The sequence below is a fragment of the Leuresthes tenuis genome, unplaced genomic scaffold (genome assembly GCF_036924035.1).
Source record: "Leuresthes tenuis unplaced genomic scaffold, fLeuTen1.0.hap1 SCAF_17, whole genome shotgun sequence".
Lineage (NCBI taxonomy): Eukaryota > Metazoa > Chordata > Actinopteri > Atheriniformes > Atherinopsidae > Leuresthes > Leuresthes tenuis.
In genome coordinates this window covers 13,013,600-13,029,620 of record NW_027325371.1, presented here as the reverse complement: position 1 = coordinate 13,029,620, position 16,021 = coordinate 13,013,600, and the positions used below count along the sequence as shown (strand labels likewise).

The window sequence follows — 16,021 nt, the reverse complement described above, 5'->3', positions numbered from 1 at the left end:
ATGTACGTTACAATTATGTGATAAAGGATTTCACTATGTGCAAATGCTGTTTTTTCCTCTTCATTGGACAAAAGGGATCTCAGGAAGCTTACTGATTACAACAAAGCAATGATGTTTCAGACAGCCATTGTGTTTTTATTAATAAACTAAAATCAAACTCTTTATAAAACAGGAAAATAACAAAAAACAGTACTTACTTCAAGAAATCATTGAGTTTTGTGTTGTCCTGGCTTTGAAGTTTGATATTGACATTTTCCATTGCAGCTTTCACCTTAGACAGTATCATTGCTTCTGTCATCAGAAAAGTAAAGGACTACTTATCAGGAAACATGAACCATTGAGAACACGTTTTCTGTGGTCAAGGATTAAATTGAAACTTGCTACATGAATAATTGCATTTCATCCCATTGGGCTCCTTAGTGCCAGTGATTGTAAAAGAAATACCTGTAATGGATCCTGACATTGAGTCACGCGGCCATTTAGTTGGTGCTTGCCATTTACTGGACTCCCCTTGATGGTCGGATTTTCTCTTTCCTTGTTTAGTTAAAAAGGAAAAACAAGTTTCGGTCTCCCTCAGTACTGAAACATTTTCTTAAAAGACTTAGTTAATCAAAGATAAAGTATATGATTTACTGTGTATCTCATCTTTATCGCTTGAAGATGGTCCAACCTGAGGATGAACAGAACAGTGTTTTATGGAGAAACGATCCTTTATCATGCACCAACCTTCTGCTATTCAGAAACTTTCACAGGTGTAATGGATTAAAACTGTCATTCTATCAAAAATTTCTTAAGCAAAGTCCTGGCAGTATGAGAAACATAAAACACAAATGATGCCAAGCACCTTCCTTGTTCCTCAAATAGGACTTTGTCCTCGGTCACTTCACAATGAATCCATAAATATATGTTAGCTCATTAAATATTTGTAAATTTCAGTCCTTTACCTCAGTCAAATCACTTGTTTCACCCTGCAGCTGTGGATAGAGCAGATAAAATACTCAGTTAAACCATGCAAAAGTCTAAGCAGACACTGAAAATATAATCTAAAACAATACAAGTAAATCATAAGATATGTTATGTTTTAAAAAAAAAAAAATATTGAACCTACTTGAGAAGAGGAACCCTGTGTGTCCTGATTTGCATTCTGTTCTTCCTGCTGTCAAGAAAACAGTTGCAAACCAAACACACCTTTATCTTTGTAAAGATAGTATTTAAGAAGTAAATTCACCTGTTATTGTATAATGTAAAAAAGTGCAACATGATTTCACAGTGGAGAATGCTACCTTTAACACTTTGAGTTTCTTCTTGAATTTTGCACTTGGTCCCACTTTTGAGAACAGTTTATCAATGTCTTGATCATCAAGACAATAAAGACTCTCCTTATCAATGCCTTGTTCTGAAAAAAAAAAAGCTTAATTAAATCATGGTCATGGAGAAATCATTTTACAACAGATGAATTTCAGAAAGATGTGACGAAGTTCTGGACTCAGAAATTTAGGGTCAGAGCACAGAGGGGTGCGTGGGTCACCATTCAATTTCAATTGTTTTTTGATAGATGAAAAAATAAATTAATTAACAAATTGAAAAATAGATAAATGTAGACCATAAATGAATGAATTAAGTAAGTAATTTATTCACAATTATGGTGTTTTTGGTCCTCCATTAATGACTTGAAAACTATCATTACAGCCTTAATCACTTCACGGTCAGATTATTGTAACTGCTTATTCTCGGGCCAGTCGGCAGCTGGTTCAGAATCCAGCAGCCAGATTCCTAACTGGTACCAGAAAATATCACTTCTGTTCTTGCCTCTCTCTGGTTAAATGTAGAATTGATTGAAAACTTATTTTGTACATTTTTAAAGCTTTACTTGGGTTGGCAACTATATTTCTGATCTATATTTTTCTCTGCCTTTAAAGTTTACTCTAACTCCAGATTTTGTGTATCTTCTGAAAAACTGCTTTTAGCTATTTAGTAATGGCAGTGGTTCCAAAGCTGTAAAACCGCTTTTCACTGTCAAGTGAGAGTTAACAGTTTTAAAACACAACTGAATGCATACTTGTTCGCCGAGGCCTTTAACTGTTAACACTGTTATTATTTTCAATGTGATTTTTTTCCGACATTTTACAAGGAAGTCCTTTTTATTAGGTTTTAATTGGTGTTGTCTGTTTTTGTTTTTACATGTATTACTTGTGATCTCTCTTTGTTTAAATGTTTTAGCTTTTCTATTGCTATTACTGTTCTGTAATATTAAATTCTTCTTACAGGGTATGTTCTACAAATGATAAAGAGGAACATGACTCAACTTTTGGGAGCATTTGCCAACACACCACTGCAGACATGGAAACAGATGTGACTGATTTGTGCAACCTCAGAGAGGGGTCAAAACTGCTTTGTCTACAGTAAAACACATCATCTGCTACATGTTTGAGTTTCACTCTTCACAGAGCTGGTTGTGTCAGCCGAATGCATCATAATTCAATGATACCATGCAGTGATAAATATCTTAACAAACGTCTCCACACACTGTATTTGCAAACAACAAGCACATATTGTAGTACTTTACCTTTAAATGTGTCCATCCAGTCGCTTAGATCCCATTGGATTAGTTTTTCACGAACAAAATCATCCATAATCGAAAAAGAGAAACTAAAAGAAAAATAATATTGTTCGAAAATACAGATGTTTTCAGGTAACTCTAAAATGTATATATGGTACTAAAACATTTGGATCAACAAGTTAAAACAGCTCACCGGTTACTGAAGTTAATGCAGATAAAAACAGGTAAATGGTTAGAGAGAGGTGAGGTCAACAAGAATCACAGGACTGCAAAAAAAAAAGCTAGATAAGAAAGACAAATCATGGAAAGTTGTAGTATTAGAGGCACAATAAACTCTGTTACAAACAGTAAGTAAAATTACACAAGCTGATTCTCAAAGAGACTGATCAGTAAATGAGGACCAGAGGATCAGGGCAGTGTTGGGAATCGGGTGATTGAGAAAGGTGGGAGGGGCTACATATGAGGAGAGGGAGTGAATATGATGAGGAGGAGCAACTGTCATGAACGCTGAAATAAAGAAACATTGTCACAAACAAAGGCATTATGCTAATGTAAAATTAGAATAAAAGTCAAACTGATAGAGCTGCTGTTTAGATACATAATCATATTCTTGATATATATTCAATAATGATTGAAAAAGCAATCTGCCTTTAACATTATTTCAGTTGCCAACATGATTCAACACGTTGGTCTATTGGAACACGGGCATGTAGAAACAAATAAGCTGAACAAATGGTATGTAAAACAGTCAGAGAGCCAACTAACAAGGGCAGGGTGACATATACAGTGAGAAACAAGACAAAAAAACGACCATGGACACTCACATTCACCACCCCCACACCATGATACTACTATTAGAAATGGGCATAACTACATCCGAAGTGAGGAACCAAAAACATTCAAGTTATCTAAAAATCTAATGTCCCCCACAAAATAAAAAAAAGAAAACTATAAATATCATAATTTGTGACGATCACTTTTGTATTTACAGCACTTGTCACATACTCCACATTAGTACACATGCTGTGTTTACATATCTTAACATAAGTAAGCTTCCATATTATAGTGAAGTATTGCCTTTTGAGCTTTGAGCACTGTAGTTAGGTAGATTTTATGAGTTTATTTTTTGTCTTTTTCTTTGTTTGTGCTGATGTTAAATGTATGGATTTAGAAAACTAGCCAATGAGCAGTGAAAAACAATACACACATTTGAATTTTTGAAATATCAGAAACTCCTCAACACACTTAAGAATTTGTTAATTTATTATTCATTAATTTATTTAATCTGAGGTTTATCTTCAGTTTCATCATGTTACTTAAATTACTCTCTTTTTTAGCAATTGTTAATCATAAATCAAATGAAAACAGAAGAACAAAGTAATGTGAAGTGGTGTGAACCAGCAGGGAACCACATGAACATTATTGAAGCAAAATAAGCTGTCCTGTTAGAGGGTTTAGTTTCGCTTATGGATAAACTGTTCTGCACGAGTGTTTGTATTTTGGGTGTGTCAGTGGTTAATAACTGACATTCATGTCCTGGAACAGAGTCACAAATGGTAAAGAAGACAACGCAGGAACAGTTTCATTATTCAGAGGTCAATGTGACAACAAAAAAACAAAACAAAAAGAATAAAGTTGTAAACCTGAACATTCTTTTGAACACTTACATACAGTAAGAGCCAGGTGAATCAGAGGTATGATGGCACATTTTGTCCCATGCAAGAACTGAAAGAAAACAATGAAAAAATAATACATAAAATTGATTGATGCATCCCTCACACTTTGTTCCTGGGTGCTAAACCACAACATAAATGCTTTATTACTGTTTATTTTAAAACCATTTCTGGTTGTTTTCTTAGTTGTGAAAAGGTAATGGACGCTGATCACATTAAAACCTTCATTGCATTGCTAAAACATCTTTGACCTGTCAGGGCATTAACATGACACCTCTGCAGGAGTAGTGTTGAATCCGAATGTTGTCAGCAGATCCTCTTGGTTTTGGGAGTTGTGGGGTAGAGCCTTTGTGAATCAGCTTTGTTCTAGCACATCAGTTTAGGTATTTGTATGGTTTTTAAAGGCTTTAGAGGATTCAGAGGATTTACCCAAAAGGGGAAATTAAAGGAATCCACTTGCTGAATTGACAGTTTTTTAAATTGTATTAAGATCTTTTGGTTGCCTGCTCTCACGCCACTCAAAAAATGGACTGCATTTTATCTTCCTGTCTGTCAGATCACTCTGTCCATTTTGTTGTGACTATTAAAATCTGCAGTGAACACTTCATTAACACAAATGGTTATGTTATCAAGTGCTTTATACTAGATGTACAGTATATTTTATACATTTACGCTTTTTTTTAGCAAATACAAGAAGTTAAAGAAAACACTAATGGCAAACCTCCACAGCAAACTAATGTGGACACATCTCAGTGAAGAACTATCTGACTTAGAGTCCAGTTGTTTAGAAATTAACAGAATCAGGACCATAGACAGTGCATGTTGTTGATGACGCGCAGCATTGGGAGAATTAAGAAAATATAAGCCCTTTTTAGCGAATGTGGTGCAGTGGTATATTCTCATAATTAATTTAATTGTGCTCCAAGGGATAGTTAAAGCTGTTTATGTGTCTTTATAACCAAACACATGACACATACATGACACTTTTTATTCTACATTACAGTCCATTACACTCCGTAAAAATCTGATAAGAAATAAATTGAAATTCCAGTTTGAAACATAATAAAAAACTGCTAAAGAGAGTGAATACGTTCATAAGGCTCTTTATATAGGTAGTTGTATTAACCCCTCTGCAGCTTTTGGTCACCTTATGCATCTTTGTGTTTAACTTGGATATTGTATTTAAATATGAACATCTTAATTCACTTACTGATCATCAAAATCTCCAATATCATCAGACTTGGTGTAGATAAAGTGAATGCGCTGACACTCACCACCATTTCCAATAAGACTACCAGCTCTTTTCAGTATCTCCCAGGATTCTTTATTTGCTGCTGCTCGATTGATTTCAGTGACAATCCACACAGTAGAACAGTCTCCAACAATCTGAAAAGGCATTATATTGTGTGATTAATAAAGATGAATCATCAGCGCTTTCTAAAACAAAAAACCTTGAAATCATTACAGTTACCAGATTAAAGTAATATGTAAAACAGTTAATTACCTTTTTCCACATTTCATCTCTGCTCTCGTTACAGTCCCCATTTCCAGGAAGATCAACAATTGTCACATGTTGGAGAAGATCATTGTTTGGCACCTTGATAGTAACACACTTTACAAGTGGCCAATACCATTCCCTTACTTCTCTACCTTCTCCTTTTTTTGTGTTATTTCTTGTGTACTTGACTAATTTTGCAGACAGCTCTTGAGCCTGAAATGAAAAGTTAAGTAATGAAAGTTGTTTACACCCTGAGCTAGTGAGCCAAGATTTTTCTGTCTTTGGATATTAACCCTTAGAAGTCTGCGGAAATTGCACATTTTATTGATTTTCAGCAATTGAATCACGCACAGAAATAATGTTTACACCAATTTACATTGCTTTTTTTTGTGCAAAAGACATCTGTTGTGTACGGTGGGTTTTGAGATTTACCAAGCTTATTATCGGCCTACAAAGTTAGCCTGCACTGACTTCTTGGATGGATCATTAGTGAGAAGTTTCATTGTGATGGGTGAGATTATACTGCATATTTCACTTCCATTAGACTGAATTAAATGCTTTTAACAAAGTAATACATACATTCATATTAGAGCTTACCGTATCACCTGTCAAACTTTTCTTCCTGGACTGGAAGATTCTCTGAAATAGTTGTTGTCCATAAGGTTTTCAGGGGATTTCTGTTTCCATTCCTCTCCATACAGTACTGAAAACTTTTCATCAATGTCATGATTTGTATCATCATCATCATCATCATCATCATCACCCCTTTCCTTTTCCTGGTCTGCATTATCCCCACAAAACCGACACATTGACTAGCTCAGCTCAGCTTTCCACTCCTATAAGCAAAGCAAAACGAAACCAAAAAAGAAGCATCTTAGTTCTCTTAAATTATATTGTTGTGTGGTGTATGATGGATGGCCGCCTTTAAGCAGCATCTGTATAGATGGTACAGGAAGAACTCTGCTGATGCAGACAACCAGGTCCGTAACAGAATTACAGATTGATGCATCAAATCTGGAGAGATCTTCAAAGCCTAAAAGTCTGTGCAATCTCTCCCACAGAGGAATGTGTTTTTCTCCAAATGTTTATGTTTGACCGTTATTCATCTCCTGTCTGGACACACTGAACCTGATGCCCCTCTGAACCTCTGCTAAGTGTCAGAAACTACACTTGCTACGGCATTATTTTAACTAAACGCTCAGAAGTATTTAGCTACAGCTTAGGTCAATAGAAAAGATAGTAAAGCTGATAAGAAGCTTGTTTTATATATCTATTAATTCATTTGTTTGTTGCTCTGAGGTTTATCATTAGTTTAACTTATATCACTCACTTTTTTAACAGTAGTTTATTTTGAAATAAAATAAGAACAACTGAACAAAGATTGTGAAACAGGCGTGATGTGTGATGGGGCAATAGGGAGCCTCGTGCACATTTATGCAGAAAAACAACCTGTACTGTTTGAATGTTAAGTTTCACTTCTGTAGAAACTGTACTCTATTTGTCTGTGTGCTTTGGGTGTGTCAGGGGTAAATAACTGACACTCGTTCGGGAGAAAACTATCTCCTAAATTAGTGCAAAGCCAGTGCATCATGTTTGTAAAGTGTTCTATCATAATTGTGACTTTTATAATCAGTCGTTACAGGTTTTAGGGAAGAATTAGACACAAAACAAGTTTTGGAAATTGCATTATTTTATCTTATGATCAAAAGTAATTCCAGGGAAGGTATTTTCATTCAATTTTGAAAGAAATAACACTTTCCTAATAGGATTACTACACATGTGGACAAGTATTCTGATGAGATGTCTATTATTTGAATGTTACTTGAATTTTATTATAGAAGGGTTAGGAATAGGAATGAAGGAATTGACTAAATGTGTAAGTATATATAGCTTCAGATATGACATTAATTAATGCAAATTGTCTGAAAAGGGGTATGAAGAAGCAAAACTTATTTATTCATTCCCCCTCTCCCTCTAATTGCCCTGATAGTAACCTTCCTGTTTGATTTCTATGCTTTTATCCAAAATTCACAAAAAATACATATATACACATACATACACACACATATATACATACATATACATACATGTACATACATATACATACACACATACGTACCAAACTGTATTCAAACCTATATAACAACAACCCCACAGCAGGCCCTTGTGAGACAACCACACCTAACATCAGCGTTCAGAGTACAGAGAACCTCCCCAAACCCCCAATCATCTGTGCCACAACCCGACACCACAGTCCCTCTGCCAGGCACCCTCACCAATTCAAACCTCACCTTTATTATTTTGGAGTATTGGTGCAGTTTTTGAGAGCTTCACTTTTGCATAATTCTCGCTGGACTAATATATTTACATACATGGACCTGGTGTTTCCTACAAGTAAATCAATCATGTTTGAGGAAATTTATATCTTAAAAGATGATATGAAAAAATGACAGCGAAAGCATTTGGTACTACTTATGTAGAAAACACATGTGTGATGCTGATATACAACCTCTCCAAGGATTTTTGGTGGATTTGGGATTGATGTGAGGGACCAACTCATCCAAACTGGTTTCCTTTCACTACAGTTTTACAAGAGCACTTTAAAAGTACTATAGGAAACACTCCAGGGAACATATAAGCATTTGCAATTTCAGTGAAGAACAATGAGATGAAAAGTGTTTACAGTGAAATTGCTGTGAATTCATTAAACAAGGTGGTAACGAAATGATGCACAACTGTTTGCAGGATTCTGTTAAATTTAATCTAATTTCATTTTGCTTACATTGTGAAGGCATTCACACTATAGAAATTAAAATTTATATTTTACACAACTTTAACAATCAAGTGAATACACAAGAACAGTACTTACAGTTGTCTTGCACAAATCATTCCCTATTTTACATAGTGTTTTACAAAAAGACGGAAAACATCTAAAGATCACAGGCTTCATCATCACATTGAGCCTTTTGTTAAGAGGCAATAATGGGAGTCATCATTAGCTCTTTGAGTAACAGTAACTTGTAACATGATGCAGATGAAACATTTCATCATTCAGTATAACTGCATTCATTTTAGGACCCACTTTTAATAATGTACTTACAACAACTTAACACGCTCAAAACCACACACTGGTATCCACATGAAAACCCCAACCAGAAGAAAAGAATAATTGATAAAAATGTTAAAACTGTTCTTAATTTTTTTCTGAGACGACACATCTTTAAGTCAACTGCTATTGTTTCACTTATGTGGCACACAGAAAAGACTCCATCCCCTGCTGCTTCTGTAGCTTTTAAGCTGTGGAGTGACTCTAATGTCTCTCATGTGAGTTTGGCAAAGGCACAAGCCAGCCATCAACATACATACATTTACACCAGATGTCACCTAAGAAGAATGCCTTGGTGTGGTGTTTTGTCCTTTCAACTCTTACAAAGGTCCTCCTTGATGCATCGTTTGGGCTTCTATAACTGAACAGCAGGTCAGGTTTGATGTCATACACGTGGACTACAATGATTGGAACAGCTTGGCACAAACAGTTCGACATGCAACGGCACTTCTCTTTGAACAGGAACATAAACTGGATTTCTCCACAGCAGCCATTCTTGAGTTTAATAACACAGTCTGTCCTGTCTGACTCTTTACAATTTGCTGATCGGTACACAGTGTTTCCATTTGTGAAGCTGAAAAAAACTTCCACTGACTGCATAAGAACTTGTTGATTTAAGAGCTCTTCTATCGCTAGTTTTACAGGAGCTGTAATTTTCAGATGCTGGGAGTGTCCGAGCTGTGAGTAAGATTCCTCCTTGTCATTTACTTGCGATAGCTTGGTTAATAACTCCCCAAATTTTAGAGGATGGTGAAAAGTCAAAGAAATAAGGTGACTGGGTATGTGCTGCCACAAGATAAACTTCTTGAAAATTTGTTGAGGCTTGTAATCAATGTCTGTAAGCAGCCTCCTTAAATTTCCACTGTTTCTCTCAAAAGTAAAGGCTGATGTGGCCCACAGAGGCCCCCAGTTATGAACACTGTCAGCGAGGTGGATTAACTGATGACAGTTAAAAGACACGTTTTCTTCACCATAAAGTTCACTCATGCCTACTACAAAGCTCACCAAATACTGATGGGCCAGCTGCAGGTCATCTTGAGATATTGATTCTTGGAGAAGAATGTGAATTCCAAATGACAAATAGAAATAATGTGTCAGAAATGGAGGATGTAGGACACCAGGCAGGACACTAATGGCATAAAATAAGAGGAATGCTCGCCACTCTGATGCTTTCCAAGAGTCCCGACACTTCAGTGACCGTGGAGCCCTGATTATTTCTACTGGCGGCTTTAGACAGAGCAGAGATGAGTCCATTTGATCAATCTTTTGACCAACATACCAGTCTTTTGCTGTATTGTCTGGGTCCAACCATAGAGACATTAGTTGTTTGGACACACCAAGCAGGACTGAGTGCATGTACTCAGGCACAAATCCAAACACAATGTCAAAGAAGGAAAGAGAGGACAGCGAGGACCTCCCTTTTACTCCATTCTTTAGAGAACCAGTGTTTTCTGCTTCTTTACCATTTTCTTTAAACATTTCGTCCGACCTTGCAGTTTGTTTCATTTCATCATATGGGTATGACCTCACAGATCCTTCTCCTTTTGTCATCATTGTGCCAGGGTGTAAACACCAGTCACAACCACATTCTCCATTGAACCGTTTGCAATTCCGAAGAAGTGGCCTCGCCACGGCGTCAGAAGAGCAAACCAATGAGAAGACTTTTGAAGAGTGAGCCGTGCCACTGCTGTCATTCCACTGAAATGGATTCAGGGCTAAGTGACAACATTCATCTATGAAAGGTTTTAGAAATGTGTCCATATTAGGTTTTTTTTGGCCAAACCAAAGTCCTGCAACTATCACATTTTGCTCTCTCTCTGTGTAAGGAAGTTCATTAATTGTGAACTGAAGGGGCCAAATTGAGAATCTGGGGTTAAAAATCGGGACTTCATCGAAGTTCCATGACAGTGTAAGGTCATCTCCACCCAGTTTACCGTGTTTAAGCAGATTCTGATAAATCATCCCATCCATCACATCTTTAATCTCATGGCCATGTTTCACCACTTTAGGTAACAACTTTGTGCCGTAGTTCTTAAGGACGTCTTTCAGAAGGTCTTTAAGAGACACATACAAAAAGAAGCTTCCATTTTGGAGACTGCTTCTTTTATCAAATGTCTTGTTACAGTGTGAACAACAAGTTGGAGTTTCCCCTAAGTGGTTTTGACAGACCTCACAGTAAAAGACAGCAGAGACCGAATGGATTGTGCGAGAATGTTGCTGAGATTCAACAACCAGGTCTGGGATAAGAAAGTTTAGTAAAGCCATTAAACTGCACTGCACTGTTGCAGACAGGTGGTGACGCAGAATGAAGAGCATGGCAGCAAGAAGTCCTTGTCCTTGAGTTACTGTTGCACCGGGGTAAATTGGCTCCTCAGTCTTAAGAGAAAACAAATATTTCAGTATGCATAATGCAGTTTATTTAAGTTGTTTTTGTGTCAAAAGGTGTATCTGTGTAACTTTTTACCATTGCTTTAGCAACATCTGTGTCAGATCCCGAAGTAGACACCAAATACCATGGAAACGGAGATGGGTCCTGCATATTAGGAAATGCCATACTATATCACCAGATAAGTTACCAGCATATTTAAGTGACTCTCCACCTTGTGAAGGACATTTTTGGAGTTTTGCTGGCTGCTCAAAAATGCAATTTAAGTATGATGCTCAGATGAATATGAGATCTCAGAACTAACCAGTTCTAGGCCGTCCTCTTGGTCTGGATTTGTGTCCATCATTTCAACAGTGTCATCATTTCCTCTTTTCAAGTTCTAAAGTGAGGACACATAAATTTAAGACAAACTAAAAACTGAAGAAAGTGTGATATGCTGCGGTATTTCTATTAAAGTATTCGCAACACTGCGGTTAGCCAAGACATTAACACGTTCTTTACTTGTATTTTGGGGTTTTGTCTGTATATTTTCTAGAATCCAAACTGTCTGTAGTTTGTTTGAGGAGTTTTTGTTTTGCATGCAAAACTTCTGTTAACCAAAAAAAACAATAACTTTGTTTTTGTGATGACTGTCTCCAGTATCTGCTGGTACTTGATTGAATCCTTTTTTTCCCATGATGGTCCCATATCATCCTTTTCCAAGTTTTCTTGCTGCTCTACAGTGTTATAATTATCCATTATCACAAATCCCAAAAAGAGTTATACACATGTTAGAAACTCATTTTATCCTTTTTCTTGCTCAAGCAATGTCAATCTCAAAAGTCACAGATTAGGATTTCTTCTTATGGTCAAATTCTCGAGGCAGTGCGTGACAGTGGGAACTAGAACGTGTATGTTATCCACGATGAGTACTTTCACAGGGCTTTACTTACTAGGACTTTTTGCTTTAGAGATATGCTCAAGGACATTTAAGGGAAGTTGAACCTTTTCAGCTTCCCCAAAGTCTCAGCAATCTGGGATTAGTGGATCCTGCTGGTTTTCCTGGCCAGCTCCACTGTTGGGGAAATGTATGATTTGGTGTTTTAACACCAAAAGTACACAAGTTTGAACCCCAAGCAGCGAGTGAAACTGTTTCAAATGTCTTTGTTGTGTTGGCATTAGACATATGAATGGATGTTAGTACAAACATCATGGTAACACTGAGTGAAAAGGAAGCTAAGGAGGCTAACGACACTTTGTGTTAATAAAAGTATACGCAAGATAACTGAACTCATCCATTTGTTGTTTCTACATTCGATCAGATACATTGAGTTACTCAGAAAGCAATTTCACAATTGCAGGTAATGAGCATAATACCAAACAGACATCCTGCAGTAATCTTCATTGTGACAGTTCGTCGTGCTATTCACTTTGATATTCTGGTTCGGATTTTGGCTCTAAAACATACGGTTGGATGTCTTGTGTTGTCATGCTTGAAAACGTAGCGTGTTTATCCAAATCTTTCGTTTTTTATGTAGTGAAACTACAGCTTCGTCCTAAAATACTTCCAAACTCTTTGGAATTATTAAGTGTCCAAATTTGATGTAGAGGAACCCAAGATTAGAACTTAAATGAGAGGAAATTATCATCCCATGTTGTCCATTTTGATACACTATCTTTACTTGTTACCACTAAAAGTTATTTTTCAACTTGACTTGTTTCTTGAATGCATTAGTTTTTAACTCTTTCTAGCAACCCTACAAGTAATTTTCTCATGTTTTTTTAAATTAATTATTAATTTAGCCTCCATTTCGCACATTAACTGCAGTTTCTAAATCCCTCCATGAGCTGAGGAAATGATCACCCAAAGATGTTTTGTTCTATAGTGTCACAACATTCTCTTGGTTTGTGGGCATTAATTACATATTTTATTTTGAGAGCGAAAGGAGCACATTGCTGTTGATTGTTGTTGGGACAAGATTTGAGGAGTCAGAACAACTATTGTGCAGTTCAGTGTAATCACCTGACCTCTCCTAACGATGACTTTAAACAAGCCATATCACAAATTAAGGTTTAAGATATTAAAAAGTTATTTGAAAGGCCATATTAAGATCAGTTCAAGATCAGTTCATTGTCACTTTGATATTCACATTAACAGAAGAATTAGACTACATATTTGTCTTTTTTCCCATGAGATGCTCACTTGTCTTATACATCATTAGCTTTTGAGAAGAATACAACAGTTTAATTTACTTTTTATAACATGACACAGCTGCTGCTTAAAGGAGACACGCATGATCTTGCCACTTGTGATAGCACGCATGTAAATGTGAATTCTTAGGTATTTGTATTAGTGTCTTAATAACAAAGTTAAACATTACCTGTAAGTATTCTCTGAGTCTCTTTCGAAATTTGACTCTGGGTCCAATTTTAGAGATCAGGGTATTGATGCTGCCTGACTCCTCAAGACTTAGGAAGGCTTCTTTGTCAATGCCTTCCTCTGCAATGAGAAAAGCATCACTTGAAAACTCATCAATAGTTTCATCAATATAATGTTTTACAGTTGTTGAATGAATACCATCACCGAAGCAGAAATGTGATACTTTACCCTGAAGTGTCTGAATCAACTCGCTGAGTTCCCATTCTGTTAATTTATCCCGGACAAAAGTACAAGTCTTCATCTATAGTTTGGTGAATCAACAAGAGAGCAAATGGCAGCTTTTTAGATTTATTTACAATAACTCGTCTTTGGTTGTGACTACACTTTATTTTTCAGAGTAATACATAAAGTATTGAACAAACCAATAACCAATAACAAAGATTAAAGCAAACTCAACTGATAAAAATCAAAAGCTACTGAGAAACAGTAAAAGCTTTACTTAAATAGGAATAGCAACAAAAGAAATAGCAAAACCATAGAGAAATAGAATGAGGAAAAATAAGGAAAAGTTCAATTATATAAATGTATTGTCACATAGTAATTTATTATAAAACTTTTTACAGATCTATTCCGTTTTAATGGTTTTTGTGACACTCTTTTCTGAGGTAATTCAAGTTTGATTGTTTTTGACACTTAAAAAACTTGAATATTTTTGTTAACAATAGAATAAGCTTTAGTAATTCAACTGATAAATCATATTACCTGCAAGTATTCTCCGAGTCTCTTTTTGAATTTCGCTCTTGGTCCAATCTTAGAAATCAAGACGTTGAGGCTGCTCGAATCTCCAAGACTTAGAAAAGTCTCTTTGTCAACTCCTTCCTCTGAAACAACACCAAATATGACTTTTTTTTCTCTATTTTAGTCAGACACCACAGACATGGGTGAAGAATATCAGCTTTCTACATGCATGTGTTATGCTTCTTCTAACTCAGGAGCATCAAGATTGAATATTCACACATAAAGATGCAGGTTTAGTGTATAGCCCCATCTTGCTGTCAGTGTCACTAACTGCAGATTTTCCCATTTAAAGCAGAATGTTTATACTGTACCTTGAAACCTCTGAATGAACTCACTGAGCCCCCATTCAGTTAATTTGTCCTGGACGAAGTTGATTGTTTCCATGGCAGTTGACTCTTGTAAGCATTTATTTCTGATTTGGCAATCAAATAAGTATTGTTGAATGATCAAGTACTATTATCCTCTCAGTGGAGCCAATTTTACAGAAAAATATTCTCCTGATACTGTGAAAGGTTTTCAGAACCTTCCAAGTTTTACACACTGAACGTTGTTTCAGTTTCAGTTACCTAACTTTCTTGTCTGCCACAACATTTGAAATACTTCTTCTTCCTCTTCCGTTTATATGCTGCAGGGTGTGTTTGCCTTCAGGTATATTCGTTGCTCTACCAATAAACTGAACCTGGTCTGTGTGAGAGGTGGAGACGCCACCAAATAATGTGTACCAATGCAGACATGTGTGAGTAATACAAAAAAACAACAACGTTCACTAACTTCAGGTCACAACACGCACAGCTTAATACACACAGATATGTTGATACCCTGCTGTACATTTTAACCCTGTTTTGTTCAGATAACCCTTTAAAGAACTTAATTTTCTTAAAAGTAAAACCCTGCTAAACTTTGGGAAACAACAGAAAACTTAAAGTTACCCTTCTTTTTCAGTTAATACCCTGTTATTTTTCTTAAATAATAAAACGTTCCTTTTTTTATTCTTTAATTGTGTTAACTTATCTTCACATTATCTAATGTTCTGCCGTTATCCAACCACACCCACCTGACCTGCTGAACATTTGATTTCACCCTCCCACTGCCAGACTGTAAACTGTGCCATCCATTATACACCAAAGTAGGATATTTTAAACTTGAACTTTGCCATTTTTCTGCTCCTTTTATTCTTTCTTATAGATCTATATAGGAAGAGGCAAAAAGAAGAATAAGCAGCAATTATAATTGTTAATTAACTTCAAATAAGAGTTAACAAATAAACAATTTATTTGACCTCTTTTGTGATTAACTCTACTGATTATCTCTGCCTCATACTTTGAGGACTTTGGGTTGTTCGCCTATGCCTTTATCATGAATCGGGTACATTCACTGACTCTTTCTGTTATCTTTGTAACAGGAAAACTTGGAAGATTTATGTGACCAAGTTAGAAACAGAAATTTTCTGGACGAGTAAAGAAGCACTTTATACTTTCTCCCCTTGAGGGAGCAGTGGGTTGCCAATGTTGTGGCCAAGAAATATTTGGAGCATGATACATTTCATTGAGGTGTAAGTGATAACATACGATCAATGTTTATCTTTTTAAAATATTTTTCATACCTTTCAGTAAAATGTTCATTGTTCTGCTCTAGTTAATT

General features: G+C 36.1%; 2 protein-coding genes and 1 long non-coding RNA gene across 3 annotated transcripts in view; all 3 read right to left on the bottom strand.

Annotated features, from left to right (window-relative positions):
• The window catches only part of LOC140272986 (nuclear GTPase SLIP-GC-like), a 46,197-nt gene that overhangs the window by 8,442 nt on the left and 21,734 nt on the right, over nt 1–16,021 (bottom strand). The gene's annotated exons all lie outside the window — the stretch shown is intronic.
• Nucleotides 1,104–2,642, bottom strand: LOC140272993 (uncharacterized). Its single transcript, XR_011907996.1, has 3 exons — nt 2,567–2,642; nt 1,284–1,396; nt 1,104–1,156 (listed from the first exon to the last, which is right to left on the bottom strand). It is a non-coding gene; the product is annotated as an uncharacterized lncRNA (long non-coding RNA).
• LOC140272984 (uncharacterized) lies at nt 8,984–14,861 on the bottom strand. Its single transcript, XM_072368511.1, has 7 exons — nt 14,692–14,861; nt 14,345–14,463; nt 13,811–13,883; nt 13,584–13,702; nt 11,528–11,602; nt 11,302–11,370; nt 8,984–11,213 (listed from the first exon to the last, which is right to left on the bottom strand). Exons 1-7 carry the CDS (start codon nt 14,762–14,764, stop codon nt 9,042–9,044), a joined length of 2,700 nt encoding a protein of 899 aa, XP_072224612.1. The 5' UTR covers nt 14,765–14,861; the 3' UTR covers nt 8,984–9,041.